General features: G+C 31.0%; 1 protein-coding gene and 1 long non-coding RNA gene across 2 annotated transcripts; one reads left to right on the forward strand and one right to left on the reverse strand.

Moving 5' to 3' along the window:
* Window positions 1-769: 769 nt before the first annotated feature.
* Window positions 770-8,896, reverse strand: LOC134699825 (fibrinogen-like protein 1). The gene is made up of 5 exons (XM_063561237.1): window positions 8,772-8,896; window positions 6,881-6,911; window positions 4,979-5,075; window positions 2,912-3,064; window positions 770-1,038 (listed from the first exon to the last, which is right to left on the reverse strand). Exons 1-5 carry the CDS (start codon window positions 8,894-8,896, stop codon window positions 770-772), a joined length of 675 nt encoding a protein of 224 aa, XP_063417307.1.
* Window positions 8,897-17,550: 8,654 nt separating this feature from the next.
* LOC134699776 (uncharacterized) lies at window positions 17,551-20,539 on the forward strand. Its single transcript, XR_010103668.1, has 2 exons — window positions 17,551-17,648; window positions 20,324-20,539. It is a non-coding gene; the product is annotated as an uncharacterized LOC134699776 (long non-coding RNA).
* The last annotated feature ends 1,245 nt before the right edge of the window (window positions 20,540-21,784 follow it).

The raw sequence follows: 21,784 nt of genomic DNA on the forward strand, positions 1-21,784 counted from the left end.
TCCCTATCATTTCAATATAATTTCCGTGACCCGTATTCGATTTCAATAGTATAATATTCAAATAAGAAAAGTGGCGTTGATTTCTTCAATATTTCTTTGATATGTTCAATCAACCGCTCTTTTAAAAATACGTGCATTGAAAACTTTAAGGGCATACGATACAGTTTTGATCCTGTATTTACAAGTTTGTGAAAATTTGCATATAGGCTATTTTTTACCTGATTAAATTAAATATGTAATTAAAAATATACCTTCATGTGCTACTTTTTGAGTAAAATGAGGTCGAAATTTTGTATATTTGCTCAAAATTCAGATTTGTGGCTAAAATTTCTTTTTCGAAAGAAAGACTTAACTTTTTTGTTATAAAAGACAAACATAAATTGTTTTTTTGTTAAATAATCGGTAATTTCTGTATTTAATGAGTATCCTAAAAAAATATGCATTTTTTATTCAGAAATATGGTATATTTATCAAATGTTCATGAATTGAGGAAAATACGTCATTTTTTGCTGCATGTTTATCAAAATAAAAAAAAATCCTCTATTTACAGTTTTATAAAATTAGGGTCACATAATCCTCCTGCAAAATGAAATAAATAGCTGTTTTGAAAAATAGGGGTCCATGAACTCGTTTTCAAATTAAATCAGTTTGAATAATAAAAATCAGTCGAAAAATGCATCTTTACCCGATATGTCACAGTTTGACGTCGCGAAAATAACATTTTACGTTAGCAACGTCATTACCTCCCCTGTAACTGTATCGTATGCCCTTAATGTCGTTTAATCATTAGTTTAGTTGACTTCAGCGAATATTGATATCCTTTCCATGTCCACCAGTTGATCCCGTCGCCTACGAATGCAATGGAGTAATATCCTCCTAAATATTCTCCATTCAAATTAGCCCTATGACATGAGTTGTACCACCATGCTCCCTTATACTTATATGCACAGTTGCCTAGAATTCTGTCGTTATCTCTGTCAATGGTGGAAAACATCATACCGTTATGGTTGTAGTCTCCAAGATCGGAAAGGCTATTTCCTACAAAGAAGAAACAATTGCTATGATTAACATGTGAAGGGCTTAATGGTGTACCAAGGTGAAGGAGAGACATGAAGAATATTGCGACATTGTTTCTTTTTTGTCAGTGTAAACGGGGTCTAATATGTAGAAACGCACTGGATTAAATAAGAGCGATCTCGATAAATCTCGCTGATGCAATGTAAATGCGAACTGGTCTTTTTAAGATCGAATCAAATAAAGATCGATTCAATTTAGTTGCCAATGTAAACGGGGTCATGGACTAGTGATTGATTAAACTAGTCATTTTGATGAACTAATTTGTTACCATTGGAGATTCAATACCTATTTTGCTGTTCTAGCTATGTTCTATTTGTAAATTAGAGATAAAATAAAAATCGCCATGACATTCCAAGTTCATAAAACATTCAAAAAAAAAAGAGTAGCAAGAATTATGTAGCTGAATGCGATATTTCTGTTCCATCTTATATTTTTTTGTTCTTTTCTTTAAAATGGCTATCTTTTACAAAAAGAATAAAATACCATCAGTCAGTTCGAATGTATTATATTTTAAATGTACTAACACTGATCACTTTGCAATGCAAAAAAATAATTATGTTCAACACTGCAACTTACGAATCATAATTTTTCTTTTGACTATTGAAAATTCTATGCAAGTCGAATAATTTGTTTTCTTTTTTATCTTGTTAAAATATGAAAAGTTAATCAATATTAATCGAATATCGACTTTTGTATGTTTAATCCTAAATGAGTTTTATATATTCAGGTGCTAGTAGGAAGTTAGAATCATTGTTAACTTACTTGGAATTCGGTATTTTTTTTAATTTTTTTTTTCAACTATATCGCTCCGAAAGTCTTTTTTTTTAAACAAAAAACACGACTTCTAAAAAATGCATCACTTCAATTTAACAATATGATTATTAAACGAAAGCACAAGTACAAAACACGAATTTGCCGTTTGGAATATAATGCATTCTGGGAAATATTATTAAAAACGTACACCAAAAATCGTCGATTTGCTGACAACGTCAAAAACAAATCAAAGTAACAATGACGCGAGGTAGTTGGATTAGTCAGTTAGATTTTGAAACAGTGAATTAATAACATATGTTAACAATAATTGCTTGAAGTTACCCAAAGTTAGCTCAAAATATCTGACCTGCTAAAATGAAGTCAAATAACAAAAGTACTGAGCTCCGAGGAAAATTCAAAACGGAAGTCCATAATTAAAAGACAAAATCAAAAGCTTTTTACCCCAATTTTACGGTCCACTGAATATAGAACATATTGCGAGTGGGGCATCTGTGTACTATGGACACATTCTTGTTTGTATAAATTGTCCCCCGTTAGTTGCAGTGATAACGTAGCATTAAAGAGTGTTGTAATGGGAATACCTTCATGACGAATAACTTTATTTTTTTTGAAAAATGATGTTAACGGTAACTTTTGGTGAATAATTATCAAATGAACAGTTTCTTTCAAATGATATAAAAATCGATTGATTTTGACGAATCACGTCATTGTTTTCCAAAAAAATACGGTAACAATAATTATTTGAGACCTCGTGAATATTTTGACGAATCACGGTAAGATTATAACCAATTTGACGCTAACCATTGCTAACGGTAGCAAAAAATGACAGTTTGACGACTGACGATTTATGCGTATAAGTATCATTCCAGAAAAGAATAGGTGGAAATTAGCCTTTTCAGAATCTAAAAGACTATGGGTAATCTCATTGTTTATACACCAAAATGAAAATAACGTCACGTCATTGGTTGAATTTAAAATGTTTAGAAAAATTAGTGATGTGATGTACGCTTCTGAAAATATTTCCCAGAATGCATTAGGTTCTAAAACGGCGAATTCTTACCTGCATTTCCGCTATAACCTTCGATATTCAAAACATAATTGTTGACAGCATCTCCGATACTGAATTCGCTGTACTCTGCGTATCGTGAATTCCCATCAAAATCGTAAAGCTTGTATCTTGCAGTAGAAGTAAGAAGATGGATAAACTCATTTCCTGTTCAAAAGATAGACCCCAATTATTCAAATTCTAAAAGATATAGATTGTTCATATTGCTGTGAGAATGCAAGGTTGCTCCAGATGAAGATTCCCGGGTACTATTTCATCATAGAGGACTAAATTTGAAATTAGATATAGCTGAGATGTTTCGTCGGCTTCATCAATATTTTTCTATGCATTTTCAGGGGCTTTATGACATACAGAGTATATGCCCAGCATAGCTTATAAGGGATAATTATCAAACAAAACATAAGTGTTAAAGGCAAATAGCAGTAATGATGATGATTTTACTACTTGGTTTCAAATGAACAAGGTTTTAAAACTACTGTTATAAGTGGAATGTATATAACGTAAGGGTACCCAAATTGCACCTATTCAGAAAAAATAGCAACGGAAATCTTACAAGATTTTCTAGAGAATAAACAATTTGTATTTAAATAATTTGATAACTATGCACGTCTTTCAACATAGGTACACATATTCAGATATACACCAAAAACGTTCACAGTATTTATCAACAGATGACTGTTTACTGAAAAAGAAAAATGTACGAAAACGTCACCATGCGACGTCATCAAAACGTCATCTTTTTAAAATTAGCAAATACAATATATTATAAGTATCCATTTCGTAAAATATTAAGGGTAAGCATGGACTTATATCCAATTGTTCAAAACATTTGAAGAAATAAAAGAGAAGCTCGGTTATTCGACTTTTGACGATGTGAATTTAAGCATGGATGCAATTTGGGTACTCCTCATTACAGAATCATAGATATGATGGAGGTTGATTCAAACCCATTTTTTATGACTCAACATGGTTTAAAAATCAAACTGGTGTACCTATACAATGAAGAAGGATAAGACTACAAAATAAACACAGTATGGACATTTTTTTTTATCATAAAAAAACGTAGGTGAAAAAAATGTCAAAATAGGTGCAAATTGGGTACCGTTACGTTAAACAAAGGAACTTAACAAGCAGAAAAAAACAACACATGTCTTCGAGATAAAAGCCATTATGAATTGGGCGGGAAATGATTTTCTTCTAATTTTAAATACATTTAACATTTCCGCCTTTTTACTTTAAAAAACGGAAAAAAAAGTACTTTGTAAGGTCTCTTGTTATACAATAGTTGAGAATTAAAATGGGATATGTGAAAGCCTTTTAATTCGATTTATTTAAGTATATTAGAGCAATTATATCATGATTCCTTAATTTAGCGAAAACGGACATTTAAATCGAAATGGAGCTTTCTCCATCAATGCCAATTTTGTGTTGAATTTAAAAAAGCAAATTGATGATAAAGGAGTTGGTTCTGTAAGACCCCTAAGCTATCTATTGAAAAGTTCTGCTACATGACTATGGGATGTTTTTGACCATACAAAGCACATATATCGGTACTAGCATCATTTAGTCATACTAAATTACTGAAATCTTCACAATTTTAGCATTTTCGTTAAATTTTAGACGGTTTCCGTCTTAAATGAAAGTGGCCGCATTCGTGTTCATTCATAATATTGAAGAGTAAGTTGTACTTGATGATGATACATAATATATATAAACATGTATAAAGGTTGAAGAAAAACACGGATGTGGCCACTTTCATTTGTGACAAAAACAATCTGAAAAGTGACGTTTTTAGGCATATTTGATAGATTTTTCATATTAAAGCTTAAATCGGAGCGTTTTTAATGACTAAATCAGTTCAAATCTTTCACATAAACTAATCGAATCAATTGAAATAGACACTTAAGTGTTTAAAAAGTGTCTAAAATCTTTCGTTCGATGAACTTGAAATTTGAGGCCTTACCGGACCTACTCCTTTATTAAAGGCAGAAGGACAATGAAGTACCATATTTATTTTTGAAAATATGAAAACAGAAAATATAGAAACAGAAAGAAAAATACCTAGCCAAAAAACTGATTTTAAATTCCCAAATCCATTCTCGTAATCAGACCATCCTCTAAGAAAATTTACAGTGCCGTTAAGTCTCCTTTGGAAAACCTATAAGCAAAAAAAATGACATTTTTTTTTTAATTTTTCAATGCAATTGTGAAAAGTGTTTTCAATTTGAAATCTGAAGTATTTATAAATCATAGCTGATAACAAACTTGTATAAAAACCAATTGAAAATCTTTATATTTAAAATGCACTATCGATTTCAGACATAACGCTGCGCTTTACTGAACCTTCACACTGTTGTTTTGATGTAAATCTTAAAAAATCTATACAACTACTGTCTATTAATGAGGTAAAAATACAGTTTTAGAGACATGAAATAACTAATATTCACTGAGGCAGATGATGAAACCAAATATTCATTGAGACAGAACTGAATGTTTTACATTTTTCCGAGAGAAATAATGATTTTGGTATCAATTATTTACCTTAAGGGGGCTCCTTGGTATAAATCATTTTTTTTCTAATATAGTACTTCGTTATAACTTTTTTTATAAATGGACTTTATCATATACTTAAAAGAAAAATGAAATGAAAAATATGATCGCCGTTCATTTAAGCTAATAGAAGAAATAGTGGTAATATCGAAATAAAAAAATAACTTAACTACAAAAATTGCTAAAATTTTACAATTATTTAGTTTATGTACAGCTTATTTGAGAACAATAATAAAAAATATAGGTCCCCGATCAGTTAAAAAAGAAACTTCATATTCAATGCCCAAAAAAATAAATGGCAATTTTGCACCAAAGGCAGATAATTTGGGTGCTTTTTCAATGATATAAACATTTTAAAAGTCGGGGCTAAAACGAATCGATTTTTTGGGTTGATTTTTGTACCATATCATAAAGTAATAACTCATAGTGTGATAAATAAAATTTGCAATGAAAAAATAAAGGTTATTTTTTTTGCTGAAATTTTTATTTACCCACGAGCCACCTTAACCAATTATAAATCAATCATTTACTATAACGGTACAGTTACAAGTGCGTTGAACATAAATTGTCTTTAGGTAAATGAGCTTTTTTTTTATTCAAAAGCAACTTAAATTTTTCTTTCCACTTTTTTGTATGATGAAATGTAAAATAAAAGATGGGACGGGGAAAAAAATCCGATTCAATCAAATCTTAAATAAGAGTCCTGTTCTTTTTTAAGTTATACGAGTAAATAAATAATAATAATAATGATAATAACAATAAGAATTATGATAATAATAATAATAATGATCATAATTAATGATAATGAGAATAATATTTGTATCATAATACTAATAATGATAATGAGAATAATATTTGTACCATAATACTAATAATGATAATGATAATAATAATAATGACTATTATAAAAATAAGAATATTGATAAGTGGTATTTGGATCTTATTGTAAAATCTGATGTTGATATCTAAAGTCTTAATTCAGTACAAATATAAATAAGTACATTTACAATTATGTGCTATCATCTAATACGGGTATTTCAACAAACTTGGTGAACATTCTCAGGTCAAAAATACATCCGATGAAAGTAATCCCTATTTCACGTATTTTTCATATAAAATTTATTGTTTGTTTGCGTCAAGCAAAAACTTAGAGTTAACATATACGTAACAATTAAATCCTGCTTTACTAACGACAGATTAAACATAAAATATTGTATCAATAACTCAATATTCCGGGATGCCTGTACTTTAATTCTTTATATCTGACGCGCGTTTGTCATCTTCGACGCTCGAATAAAAAAGATAAAAAGGGCAAGTCAATTACGAGTTTGAAGAGTTTGAAGATCATATTATATTTATTATGCGCACCAACAATAACAGTAAGTTATTTTGTTACATCTTTACTTTACATACCGTCCATCCAAATCCTGCTGTTTCCATGTCACTGTAAACATCGAATTTTGTATTTAAAGGATATATTGTCTATACCCCTGATTTACTACCTCGTGGAAAGTCGCTACAATCACGTGGATATTCTGTAAAACATTTATATATTTTTATTTAGTTTAAGTTTACCTTAAGAATGATTTATTTTTAGAAAAAGAAGAACATTATGATAATCTGTTGCGCTGCTTTTGTCATGATATTTTAATATATGATGTTTATTGTTGATTTGTAGAATATATTTTTTTATTTTGAAAATCTAGACCATTACGATAAACTGCTGCGGTGCTTGTGTCATGGGATTCCAATAGAAAACGTTATATTTCTGGTTTTGAAAACTTAACAAGCGTTTTGTAAATACTAGTAAACTAGTTACAACATGTGTGAGACATTTCTTTATCCGATTTTAGAATATTTTTTTTACACATCACAAAAAAGCGGTAGTAAAAGTAGAATCACAAAAATACTGATATCCAAGGAAAATTAAAAACGGAAAGTCCCTCATGAAATGGCACAATTAAATGATAATACACATCAAACGAATAGATAACAAACGTCATACTCCTGACTTGGTACAGGCATTTTTTAATGTAGAAAATTGAGGATTCAATCTGGTTATATAGCTAGCTAAACCTCTCACTTGTTTGACAGTCGCATTAAATTCCATTATATTGACGACGATGTGTGAACTAAACAAACAAGGTTAAAATGTCATATATACAACAGTCAACATTGTCTTATGAACTTAATCACACAAAAAAACAAACACATATATAACAAAGAAGCACAAAATGGCATAAATTTGCCATGGGACAATAACACAAAGACGGAATCTACAAGTATATGGCCACGTTATATATGTAAAGACGAAACATAAAAGGGCATGTAGACAACCTACCGTTATCAGAACATGTGAACATCTCATTCCATTCCCCCTTTTCATTACATACTATGAAGGGACGTCCTATCATGAAATATCCTGCATTACATTTGAATTGATTTCCAGCTTTTAGATTTCTATATAAGCCAAACGTTTCAATACAAACAGAGTTATCTATTATCGGGACAGGCTCTCTACAATCTGAAAATTGATACAAAAAGGTTGAGAATTATAGAACGTTCAATTGATCTATAGCGGATTATTTCGCGGGTTTAAAATTTCAGGATTTAGGGGCAAAAATGTAAACGAAATATTTTAGCGTTGTTTTGATTTTTTTTGGCGGATTCTTTCATCCCTATTAGATATTTTGGTGTATACTGAAATGGTTGCAGTTGTATGACGTCTTAATTATTGATTATATTTTGATATAGTTAATCAATAGAATGCCGGTACATAGTTATTTGTTACAGGTGTAAAAGCTTCTTGGAAATGTAACGGTTTATTAGTTATGACAATTGACCGGAGCTCTGATGTACTAATTAGATTAAAAAATTATGATGAGTGACTTGCAACTCTTTTATAATTTGACACTAACTAATAAAATACCTGACAGAGTATCTTACACTCGTATAGTATTCATTTTATAATGTAACCAATAAATTAAATAATACCTGACCTTTATCTTTGATGTTATTTTAATTAACATAAACCAGCTAAATTTATTTGTCAAACGAAGTAAATAGATAGTTTGCATACATTTTCATGGAATATATTTGCAATTTTCCTTGACCCGCCCAAATAAGCAAAAATAAACTCCTCTAGAAATTAACAAGCTATACGGTACATTTTAAAATATTTAAAATCTTTAAAATTTTCTCATCAGTTTCAAAATATTTCTTTCTAATTAATTTTTTTTTATAGATCAGATGTAAATAGCAGTGTTATACATCATGAACGTCCTTTAGAGCAGGGCCTGCTTACCCTTCTGGACCACCTGAGATAACCCCCAGTATTTGATGATGTTCGTGTTGCTTAGTCATTAGTTTTTTATGTTGTTTCTTGTGTAGTATTTCTTTTGTCTGTGTGTCTTTTTCATTTATAGCCATTGCGTTGTCAGTTTATTTTCAATCTATGAGTTTGACTGTCCTGGTATCTTTCGCCCCTCCTTTAGAAAATATTCGAATTAAAACTTTCAAGGAAAATGGAGGACAAAATTCTAAAAAACAATGGACGTGTACGAATATTTTGTTGTTATTTTCACTTACAAGCAATTGTACAATTATTTCCACCAGTTCTTTGTTTTGAACATTTTTCTCCGGCAAAACAAGTATGGTCTGCACATGATCCGGCTAGAGACTGAACGAAAATAAATAAATGTACAGACACAAAAATTACAAGACAAGTTATATTTAACTTAGCTAATTTGATAGTTTTCTGAAGGTCGTATGAAGGTCTTATGTTAGTCATACGTGTATTTCTATAAATAACACTTATTTTTTTCTATTCATTCTTCAGGTTTTCTAATTATTAGTTAATTATCTAAATCTCCTTTTCCACATTCTTACTAAATCTTCATAGGTTGGCGGATTATCAACAATAAACATTCGATGTATATATTTCAAAAGACATGTCCTTAATATATCTTATGACAGGTCTTAGGATAGCTTCATGAAATAGGCACAACCTTATTTGTTCTTTTCGGATATATTTACTATTTTAGCAATCTTGATAGTTTTCTGTTTTAAAAAGTGAGTCTTGAATGAAGTAATTGATACAGCGTGCATTAATAGCTTGCTAATTTTATGGAAATGACAACGAATGATCATTTTAATGATTTCTTTTTTTTATGATATCTTTGATTACTTGGGATTCGTTTTTTATTATCGTGGGTACTAATTTTATGGATAAATGAAAACTTGTATTTTCGTGGATATTTAATTCTATGGTTTTGCCAAAGTCTGCATACAAGCCTACCTACAGAAAATCTGTCATTTATTGAACATTTAATTTTTGTTTAATTCACGAAATCCACGAAAGTTGGTAACAAACGAATAATAATGAATCCACAGTAATTGAATCAAAGAGTATATACAATATAAAAGCATTGTCAATTTCAAAGAATATGAAACCTTACCTTAGACCATGATGATCGTTTAGTATAGATACTTCCAGCTTCGGTCTGCAGAGTTTCCCCAGCAGTAGGTTGACCAAGAATATCACATATTTTCCAATTATTTCTATAATTTACAGCGACGCACCCTGATGTAAAAAAACATTCCGTAACACATTCCAACAAACTAAGCTGTTGTAATCGACGAAGAATATTAGATAGCTGACTTCTGTCATGCTGTATATGACTAATACCATCTATGTTGTTGGGATAGAGGCATTCGATGTCATCTTGTTCACAAAATTCCTCCAATAAACATCGATATTGATGGTACAAAGTTACAAAAATTATAATAGATAAGCCTTTCATCAAAACTTCCATCACATGTTTCGTCTATTAATGTTTTTTCCCGATGATAAGTAAACTTAAGTATGAATATTCAATAACATATGAAATTTACAAATGCATGCTTAGAAACATATGTTAATTATCTATACCATTCAAAGGGTTGTTAATCGTCATGCACAACCACCACTTGATTATACATAATTGAAAGGACAACAGTTCATGGATTTGAACTAGTATGCGAGATATATAAGTTCACTTTACCAGAAGCACAATCAAATATAAGTAACTGGTTGAGCCACTTGACCAGGAGTATATATTGAGAATTTGGGAGAATTACTTTAAAGGGAAATTCCGCGATTTTTTACTTATCATCTAATTATGTTCATCTTAACATAAAAATCACATTTGCAAAGTTTTAAATTTATATTCCTTCTAATAACGGAGAAAATCAAGTATTTGTAACTTTTTTGGTTGAATTCTCGAGTGGGTCGTGACGTATTAGCCCGATTTATTGAATTCTGTGAAAAAATAAAATCTGTTTAACTCTTATAGCTTATCGACAATATACGTAATTAAAAGCGCACAGCTGACGAATGGTCGAAGTTATTAACCACAATATAAGAATAAACGAAAATGAATATGCATATATATACCGTTTTGTATTGATTGAATTAAACTCCTATAAAATTATCTCTAGTAAATGTTTTTGAAATTTTAATTAATTATTGTTGAGATTTTTTTCATAAAATATTTATTGAACATTTTTACTGATATTGAACTGAAAATATTTCAGTTCTATTTACCGTTATTGTTTTGATAATCATTTCAATGCAACTAATGTGTGAGCAGAGTGTGTATATTATTTTGTAAAGGTCACTGTATATTTCTCGGCACGAGGTCAATTCGTTTACCTTGTAGCTATGTAGCCGCAGGTGTGAGTTCAAGCGTACACAGGTATAAATGTTGTTATTTGGAAAGGATAAACAGAAAGGTTAGAAAGAGTATATGCTGTCACGATGTTAATACACTAAGATTTAATACACGATGAGAATAAAGATACAATAATTAAATTGTGTAAATTAATTGAAAATAAAATTCAAATTCGTAATTCCGAAAGTGTATAAAAATAAAAGGAAACAATTTTTGATTACTTTCTTAGCGGCAATTGGCGTAAAGATTCAAATATGAAGCAAAAAATAGTAGTTTTAATCTTTAATAAAAACTAAATGCAATATTACCCAATTTGATATACCATTGTACATCTGTTTGATATCATTGACTTTACCGGAATTTCTTAACTTGTATTCAAATCTGGCTGTGTTTAAATGCTAATAAAACTATTGCAATTTTAAAGTTTTTAATTGACAAAAAAATACAACATACAACATGCATGATTTTTTTTTTAGTTTCTTTTTAACATTTTATTCTTACATAATTAAATTCATTTGACAATCATTTACACGATTTTTTTGTGAAAAGAATACCAATTATCTAAGCTAAGGTATTATTTCTTTTGAGGATTTTTGAGGATTTTTTTTTAAAATTCTATGATAATATTTGTGCAATGTTGAACATGATAGCCGTCATTAATCCAAATAAGTAATACAGTAGTTGTTATATTTTAGTCATACATAACTGATATTGACGAATTTATAATAGTTCGTCCATACATCGTTGTTCATGAAACAATCATTATTAGTATACATGTAAGTTTCCTGACGTATAAGAGCCATTGAGGATGAGCTCCAGAGAAATCAGACTAGTGGCGTTTCGTTCGTTTGTTTGTTGGGAAAGGAGAGGAAATGCAACCTCTTGTACAGATAAACGACAGAATTACCATACAAGCATTTATAGTCAACACAATCAGAAAGAGTTCCCATCGTTAGACGGGGAATATGAAGGCTTCCAAGAATGAACAAGTGACATGTCTAACTCTGAACAGTTAGAAAACAGACTATCGACATCGACCGCTTGTTCTTGATATTTGAAATTATGATATAGTGATGAGTTCTTGCGTCTGACAAAACTAAATTCCTTCATGGTTATATCTTGCCATACGTTTATATTGGTTTGTAAGGTGATTACTCAAAATCGTTATTTGAAAATCCTGTTTGTGAGATGTAGATTCATTTCAATACAGAAATTTCGTCTATATATTTCACAAGTGTATAACACGGAGAAGCTCTGAAGGTCCATTAATCCCATTTTGTTTGGGTGTGAACCATCGATGTTTACAGCCATATCAAAGAATAAGGTGATGGTGGTAGAAAGAACTATGGGCGTCATGTGGCAAATATTACATGCATATCGGACAATGAGTTGTCAATCTGTATGAAAAGATTTCCAATACAACCATATTATTGAGAAGGAATGTTTACATGCTATACTCTCGTACTAGTATTACAGGGTTCTTGTGGCGTTCACCTTAGACACACATCGTTTTAACGATGTTTAAAAAAAGACAGAACCAATTTAATGTCATATTTCCCTATTTTTTAAATATAACTAAAAGTCTTTTGTCTGACAAGAATACCCCTATTTAGCGAACACGTAATTTATTCTTTTTTCTGTTATTGAATACAAAGAAAGAAAATAAATCCCGAAATTAATTTGAAACTTTGATACTCAAAAAGTTTCCCAGCAAAATATTCACATCCCCTGGGGATAATTAGTGTTCGTCCAGTGGCATATATAACAATTGTGATGACGAATTCCTTCCTGTGTTCGAGAACAATCTTATTGAAATATAAATCTGTGATTTTCCTAGGTCCACAGCTTCAATGAACCAAAGCAAAAGTTATACATCGACCTGTATTTAAATCAAATTGGTTCTCTTTCTTTTGGTATACAATAGTCTATCGACATTCGATGATTACATACTGTTGGCATACGTGGACTAGTCTATTTACAACACTTTTACCCCTATTTATTCAAAATATAGGTTTTTTTTCTTATGTTCAATGTATACATGTATATATTTTAAATTGCGCTATAGTTTCGTAACTTTCTATCCAGTCGTATAAACGAATCGTCGGCAAGTGCGTACATTTTTTTAAATCAATATTTCTGGTCTGTTCCAATCTGTCCTTCACTATTGACAATGACTATATATTACATTTTCCCAAATTCACCCTTGGAAAAAATATTTAAATAGATTTTAACTTCATCAAATCTTATTTTTTGGGTATTATTTATATTTTTATGAATTATATTCTTTACACCAGAAATGTTATTTATAAACAAGCGTATGAGTTTAGTAATGACAAGTAAGACATAGTTGTATATTATACATCTGATAGTTCAAAATGGAAAGTTATAAGTTATCAGCCGTGTACACTGATCAATACCTGCAGAAGTGAAACGATGCATGAGCTTGCAAGCCCGACAGGAAATCGTTTGAATACCTGGACGTGTCACCTCACACCCCTCACAATACCTTTGGAAGTAATTACCTTTAGCCATGCTGGTGATCAGATGAGGGAAGATCAATATATATTTGAAAAAAGTTTATTACTTTAAAGAATTATGAACAAATTAGATTTTCGAAAAGAATTTTCACGGAACACTTATTTATGATTTCAACTTTGACTTTTCACCTAATTCCAATATCAACAGTTTAAAAACAACAGACCATGGTAATTTAAATTAATTTAAAGTAAGAATATTTTCCGTATCAAGTTAGTTAGTCGGATAAAACTGAGACTACTATAACTATACTATGTGTTATAGTAGTCTCAGGATAAAACAACCGTACGATTGACAAGATATCGACACGCAATTACGACTACATCGGTTACTGTAGTTTTGTTTCTTTGTGGTTTATAGACATATCTTTTTTATTAATCGGGAAAGAAGACAAGATGGCGGATCGAAAAGAATTGATACTCTAAATTTAAAATCGATGGTGATCGCTTATCTAGCGGAATAAAACTTTAATATCTATTAATTTGAGCATTTTTATACAGAATGAACATAATATCAATTTTTGATTTTTTTGCGAAGTTTCCCTTTAACTCGAGGAGTGGAAGTTTTAGAGGCATAAGATTTCTTTTTTCTTTCTTAAATTCCGAATCTATCTGTTTAGGAAATACCTTGAATAGTTATTTAAAAAAAATTGTCCTTTAAAAGTTAATACCATCTGAGATGTTACGATAGAGTTATTCGATGTCAACTTGTTTACAAAATTCCTCCAATAAAAAGTTTCGAAAATTATGAAAGTCAAGCCTTTCTTCCAAATGTACATCACATGTTTTATGACAGGCAATTCGTCCATGAAATGTTTTTTTCCGATAATAAGTAAACTTTTGCACGAATAGTAAATGAAATTTACAAATGCATGCATAGAAACGTATATCAATTATCTATACCATTCAAATGTTTGTGTATCGTCATGCACAACCACTTGATTATACATAATTGAAAGGACAAAAGTTCATGTTCAAATTTTAATATGCAAATTCTATTAATTCACTTTTTCAGAAGCACAATCAAGTATAAGTAACTGGTTGAGCCACTTGACCAGGAATATATATTGGGACTTTGGTAGAAGTACTTTTGGTCAAGGAGATGAGTTTTTAGGGGTGTTAGATTTCTTTTTGTTCCTTGAATTACGAATTCATCAGTTTAGAAATTGTGTTAAGGTGGTATGGGAGTCTAAAATAAAAATGATAGAATTTGTTCATACTTTGCCAAAATGTAGTATCTATTGATACATGTTAAAAAATATTATAAAAATGATAGGTCACCGTGCATTTTTTCAAGCTACGGATCGTGACAAAATGAGACATTTTGTATGGATTATACATGAAAAAACACCATTTTGTGAATAGAAACTAAACGAAACGATAGAATTGTAAAATAAATTAGGAAAATATAGCTTTCAAACAATGCTTTGATAATATCAAAAGAAAAGATAGGGTCACCGTGCGTTTTTTTCCGGCTAAAATACAAAGTAGGAAAATTCCATGAACAATCCAACAGAAAATGCACTGTTTTAGAGTTACCTCCCCTTAAAATGACAATTTCAAAATATCTAAAAACAACCAAAAGTAATCTACACTTGTACATATATTTATATTTATAAGTTATATTCTTATAAAGGAGGGAGGAAAGACACCAAAGGGACAGTCAAACTCATAAATCTAAAACAAACTGACAACGCCATGGCTAAAAATGAAAAAGACAAACAGAAAAACAATAGTACACATGACACAACATAGAAAACTAAAGAATAAACAACACGAACCCCACCAAAAACTAGGGGTGATCTCAGGTGCTCCGGAAGGGTAAGCAGATCCTGCTCCACATGCGACACCCGTCGTGTTGTTTATGTGATTACAAATCCGGTAAATAGTCTAATTCGGTAGGTCAAATTCATGAAAGGGAAGGGGATTGTAGTTACGACGTAAGGAACATATCCGATATCATTTGTGAAACGGTAATTCCATAACGGTCAACCAACTCGTGATGGCGTCCGTAAAATTTACGAAGGGATGATTTCAACTTCACCATTTGGAACTCTTGGTTTAATAGCTTCCTTGTGAGCAGTAACCCTCTATCAAGAAAATCATGATAGGAAATGCAAGCACGGGAATATCGTATCAATTGGGAGATATATACTCCGTATGCAGGTGCTGCTGGAATGTTGCTACTTAGAAATGGAAAGTTCACAATTGGAAAGCTGAAATCATCTCTTTTGTCGTAAAGTTTTGTCTTCAACCGACCCTCATTGTCAATTTCTAGATGTAAGTCAAGATATGAAGCCGACTTAACTGTATCTGTAGTATCCTTTATCTCCAATTCGATGGGATAGATGCGATCCACATAGTCACCAAATTTTGAATTGTTTAGTGAAAGAAAGTCATCTATATAGCGGAAAGTAGAGTTAAAGGATATTGCTGACTTCTTATCTTTCTTCCTAAGAAGTTCCTGCATGAAGTCAGCCTCATAATTATAAAGAAATAAGTCAGCAAGTAGAGGGGCACAGTTTGTTCCCATTGGGATGCCGACAGTCTGTTGAAAAACACGTCCTCCGAACGTAACAAATATGTTGTCAATCAAGAAATCAAGCATCTTGATAATATCGGTTTCAGAGAATTTTTTGTTTGAATCAGAATGGTTCTTTACAAAGTATGATTTATCCCTCCCTAAGACAAGATACTTGTATCTACGTTGGTCATTCTTTTTTATGAAGCAAAGTAATACCAACTCTTTTAATTTGTCTTTTAGTTTGGAATGTGGAATACTAGTGTAAAGAGTAGAAAAGTCAAATGTTTTAATACTGTTACAAGATGAAAGAGAGTTAGATTGTATATACTCTAAAAGATCTTTGGAATTTTTAAGTATCCACATCTGATTCACGCCACCTCTAGAATAGGCAGTTTCACAATAACTTTAAAGCCCGTCTTTGATTGCTGATAAAATGGATGTTAATAATTTAGAAAGGGGTTTCGTGGAGCACTTGGAAGACCCAGCAATATACCGTTGTTTGTAAGGACACTTATGTAGTTTAGGTATCCAATACAGTGATGGAAGATCCAGTTCTTCATCTTTGGTTGAAATACCAAAGGAACAAAGAACAGACCTATGATTATCCAGGATTTCCTCTTTGGTAAGTGTCGTGAGGGTATATGTTGGGTTTCCAAGTGAATTGTCTATACCTAATTCGTTTATCAAGCAATTAATGTAATGACTTTTACAGATAAAAACGATGTTATTTTGGGCTTTGTCTGCGGGGACAAAAACATATTCATCATGGAGGTCAGGATGTTATAAATTGGATCTTTTAAATGTAAAAACACATGAAATATCTGCATTCTTGCATCAAGTTTTGCTAATTTGATAGAAAATATGGACCTTAGATTCTCTGTTTTTTACAATCCAAGATGGCGAAAGACACCCATACCACCTTAAATAGTTAGAGTTGTCCCTCTAAAAGTTTCTGTTCATATTCAGTTATGTTACTGAATTGGAACAATTACATGACATATTTTCTAGTTGTATGCGTATTTGGTCATGTCCTAAGATAAGAGTCCAGTACCAATCGCTATTTAGTAAGAAATACTGACTTAATATGCCTTATAAAATAGAAGGACACGGCATATAAAACATGTAAAACAAGTTCTTTTATCCCTTTTTAAAGCACATATGATTGCCAGCGCTATTAAAGAATTTGGTATTGCTCAGTCTTGATTTTCGTCGTTTTCCGATTTTTATATGGCTTTGTTCTTTTTCTTAAATTTATGAGTTTGAATGTGTCCTCGGTATCTCTATTTTATCTAATGAAATAATTTTAATCTCCTCAGGGTAGTGCAGCTTTTTGGTATAACTTGGAATTAAATGGGATATAGACCAACGCATGTTGCATGCTGGATGTCCTGTTCTTGTTGGTTATAAATGGGGTAAGTATGTAAAATATTATGGGATGATTGTTTAAAATAGTTTTTTATTTGTAAAATTGTCATGATTAAAAAAAACTAGCATTTTTTGGTTAGATATAAGTCTAATTTGAAAATATCATGTGGATTTTTCAATTTTTTTTATTATAAAGAAAGGTTCAAATAATTTGCCCACATAATCAATTGCAAGCAAATAGCAATTTCGAAAAGAAGGTTACGTTTATTTTTTTTCTAGCTACTTGTAAAATTCAGTCGAAAAGTGCATCTTGAGCGCAATATGTCAATGTTATTACTCCCCTGAATCGTATGCCCGCAAGCGTTTCTCTCAGACATGATTAATGGTATTCACTTGTATAATAAATCAACATCAAAATTAAATCAGACCAGGAAAGAGATACAAAATGGAAATGTCTTTTTAAAGTATTTTTTTCAGAAACTAATTTCGGAAAAAAAAACAATCACGAAAACATAAACTTATACATTTTAAACAAATGTTTTATAAATGAAAACGTGAAGTACTAGTACTTAATGACCAGCTGCACATAAATAGTATAGCCAGTCCATATGAGGTAAAGATTACATGCGGAAGCTTGACCTAAATATCATCAACGTTTCTTAATTTAACAAAACGAAATATGTTATATACTCGAGTATTCATGACAGTTTTATAAGCACTGACACTGAGCTAATGAAAACGTGAAGAACTATATGACTTACTGCAACTTGATAGCATAGATAAATGCATCTAAGGTATTATTTGCCTGAGGTTGTTGGACCTAAATTTTCTACTCCACCCTAAGTCAACAGCGCAAAATTAAGAAATAGAAATATTTTTATACGATAGTATTCATATTAGTGCTATATATTCACTGAAATTGATGTGATAACAACAGTACGTTCTAGGTGACCAACTGCAACCAAATTCATCTAATGTAATTTTTGCCTGCAGGAGTTAGAACGCTTTATTTAATAATTTCTTGTTAATTTAACCCTCACAGTATTTTGAAAACAAAAGATAAATTGAAATATACTGTAGTATTCATCTTTGTGTCATAAGCAATGTCACTGAGTGACGATACCCAATATGTGTACGGAACGAAATGCCAACCATCAACTATTGTCCGCCATCAACTATCACCCACAATCAACTGTTGTCCACCATCAACTTTTATCAACCATCAACTTTTGTCCACTATCAATAATTATCCACCATCAACTATTGTCCTTAATCGAATTTTGTCAACCATCAACTATTGTTCACCATCAACTATTGTTCACCATCAACTATTGTCCACCATAAACAATTGTCCATCCTCAACAGTTGTCTATCATCAACAATTGTTCACTATCAACAATTGTCCACAATCAACAATTGTCTACCATCAACTATTGTTCACTATCAACAATTGTCCACCATCAACAATTGTCTACCATCAACTATTGTTCACTATCAACAATTGTCCACCATCAACTATTGTCCACCATCAACTATTGTCCTTCATAGACTATTGTTTACCATCAACTATTGTCCACCATCAACTATTGTCCACCATCAACTATTGTCAACCATCAACAATTGTCCACCATCAACTATTGTTAACCATCAACTATTGTCCATCCTAAACAATTGTCCACCATCAACAATTATCCACCATCAACAATTGTCCACTATCAACTATTGTCCACCATCAACTATTGTCCACCATCAACAATTGTTCACCATCAACAATTGTCCACCATCAACAATTGTCAACTATCAACTATTGTCCACCATCAAATATTGTCCACTATCAACTATTATCCACCATCAACAATTATCAAACATCAACAATTGTCCACCATCAAATATTGTCCACCATCAACAATTATCCACTATTAACTATTGTCCACCATCAACAATTGTCCACCATCAACAATTGTCCACCATCAACTATTGTTTACCATCAACTTATATCCATCATCAACCATTGTCAACAATTAACTATTGTCCACCATCAACTATTGTCTACCATCAACTATTATCGACCATCAAAAATTGTCAACCATTAACTATTGTCAACCATCAACAATTATCTACCATCAACTATTATCCACCATCAAGAATTGTCAACCATTAACTATTGTCAACCATCAACAATTATCTACCATCAACTATTATCCACCATCAACTATTGCCCACCATCAACTACTTCTAAAGTCTACCATTAACAGTTGACCCAGTAATGTAATTTTGATAATGCAAACAAATTTTTGATATTTTTTTTGTCAATGCCATTCAGTGAGGTTTAAACTGTGATTTAATTTCTTATTACAAATCTACATTCTTCGTTACATTTGTTGTTTTTACAGTGATAAAGATGATAACACAATATTGACTGCTGTACCCCTATTTTTTGACTCTTTGAGTATGTTTCTTTTGTTCATGCACCGTTGACAATGTAATGGCATTTGATGCTACTGTCATACAATTGAAAGGTTCAGCTAGCTTTAAAACCAGGTTCAATCCACCATTTTCTACATTAGAAATGCCTGTACCAAGTCAGGAATGTGACAGTTGTTATCCATTCGTTTGATGTGTTTGGGATTTTGATTTTTGCCTTTTGAATTTGGACTTTCCTTTTTGATTTTTCCTCGGAGTTCAGTATTTTCGTGTTTTTACTTTTTTCTATACAGTTTAGTGAGTAACAAGTGGATTAGAGAACGTGGACAGATGTTTAAAAGACCATGCGGATTGAAAAAGAAATCAAAAGAAAGAAGACTATGGAATTTGTATTAAAAGAGTCTACTTGTTTATGCTTTATATGATTTATTAAAAAAAAAGTATCAGTTTTCATTATTCACACCTATTTGCTACTGAAATATGTAAAATTATCATTAAACAAATATAACATTGATTATGTATTATGTTATAGATGTCTATAACAGTTACTATGATGATATTTGTATGCGAGTAACTAGAACGTGTAGACCATAAACATTTCTAGTTGGGTCTATTTGTGTTGGAGACACCTTATTTTGCACAAACCATAAGATTAAAAAATCTTCATCTGTCGAATCATAATGAAACTGCTCATATCTCTTTTGAATTCCTTTATTCATGAAATATTGATTTAATTTATGAAATATGTTCAAAACTCATAAAACAATTGATCGTAAATACTGTGAATTTTATTGACTTATGACCAGGGTTTCCCCTGGGTGAATTATTTTGTTCGCCACCTCTTTCGCCAAAACAATTTATTTTTCGACACTTTATTATTTTTTTCGCCAAATAACATAACTATATTTTTCGTTTAAAATTTACATTTTTTTCCACCCCCCTCCCCTCCCCTTTCCCTTAAATAAGATGATTTTGTCTATGATTATGCTCTCAAACTTATTTTAGAGTTTACATGTTAATGAATAAACACTAAACATTTACTTTAAAAGAACAGATTTTTTTTAATTTAAAAGGGAAAACTATTCATTGTATTTTAAACAACTTTTCTAATTGATTGGGCCACTATACTTTTAATAATAAAGAAGATATACATCCTGGAATATAACAAAATTAATGGACATGCTTTGATTATATAATACCAGTATAGTTCGTAGGGAAAGTTTCTTTAAAAGAAAAATACTGATGTTCCCTTTTGTACTAAGAAGGTTTTTTTTACAACAAAACAGAAGCTTTTATCACATGCAATTGATCCCTCGTTTCATTTGTAGTCATAACATTGAAGGGCTACTCTCATTCGAGCCAACCTTTTGGATAGATTTCTTCATAACGACAGGTTTTTTTTCTTGACCATCGTAAATGAAAAAGTTGAGACGTAAAACTAGGCTTGAAACACGTGTGTCACTCAAACGACTTTAAGAACGTCTTCCTAATCAGTTACCGATATTTAAGTCAAAGGATAATTAAAGTTTTTAATCCGAGATTTTTCTTGCTTTTGGACATTTTTCGTCACAAGTTTGCTTCAAACTCGTGCGTCGCAAAGTGGTAAATAAATTCTGTATGTGACATTTAGCAGAAGCCATTTAACCATATCATTTTGTCAAACAATTCAATCAATACCTTTATTAATATAGTCCTTTGTTGTCGATAGCTATACAATACAATCAGCTGATTATTGATTTTCTGTCCAAACCTTAATGAG

The sequence above is a fragment of the Mytilus trossulus genome, unplaced genomic scaffold, assembly GCF_036588685.1.
Source record: "Mytilus trossulus isolate FHL-02 unplaced genomic scaffold, PNRI_Mtr1.1.1.hap1 h1tg000085l___fragment_1__unscaffolded, whole genome shotgun sequence".
In the NCBI taxonomy this organism is placed as follows: Eukaryota; Metazoa; Mollusca; class Bivalvia; order Mytilida; family Mytilidae; genus Mytilus; species Mytilus trossulus.

Excerpts from the sequence above, each read along its gene's own strand:
- LOC134699825 (XM_063561237.1), bottom strand. The coding sequence starts at position 8,896 with ATGGCTATAAATGAAAAAGACACACAGACAAAAGAAATACTACACAAG. Across the intron at positions 5,076-6,880 it reads CAGCAGGATTTGGATGGACG|GTTTTCCAAAGGAGACTTAA; the intron begins GTATGTAAAGTA and ends TTTTGCTTATAG. Across the intron at positions 3,065-4,978 it reads AAAATCAGTTTTTTGGCTAG|GAAATGAGTTTATCCATCTT; the intron begins GTATTTTTCTTT and ends TCTTTTGAACAG.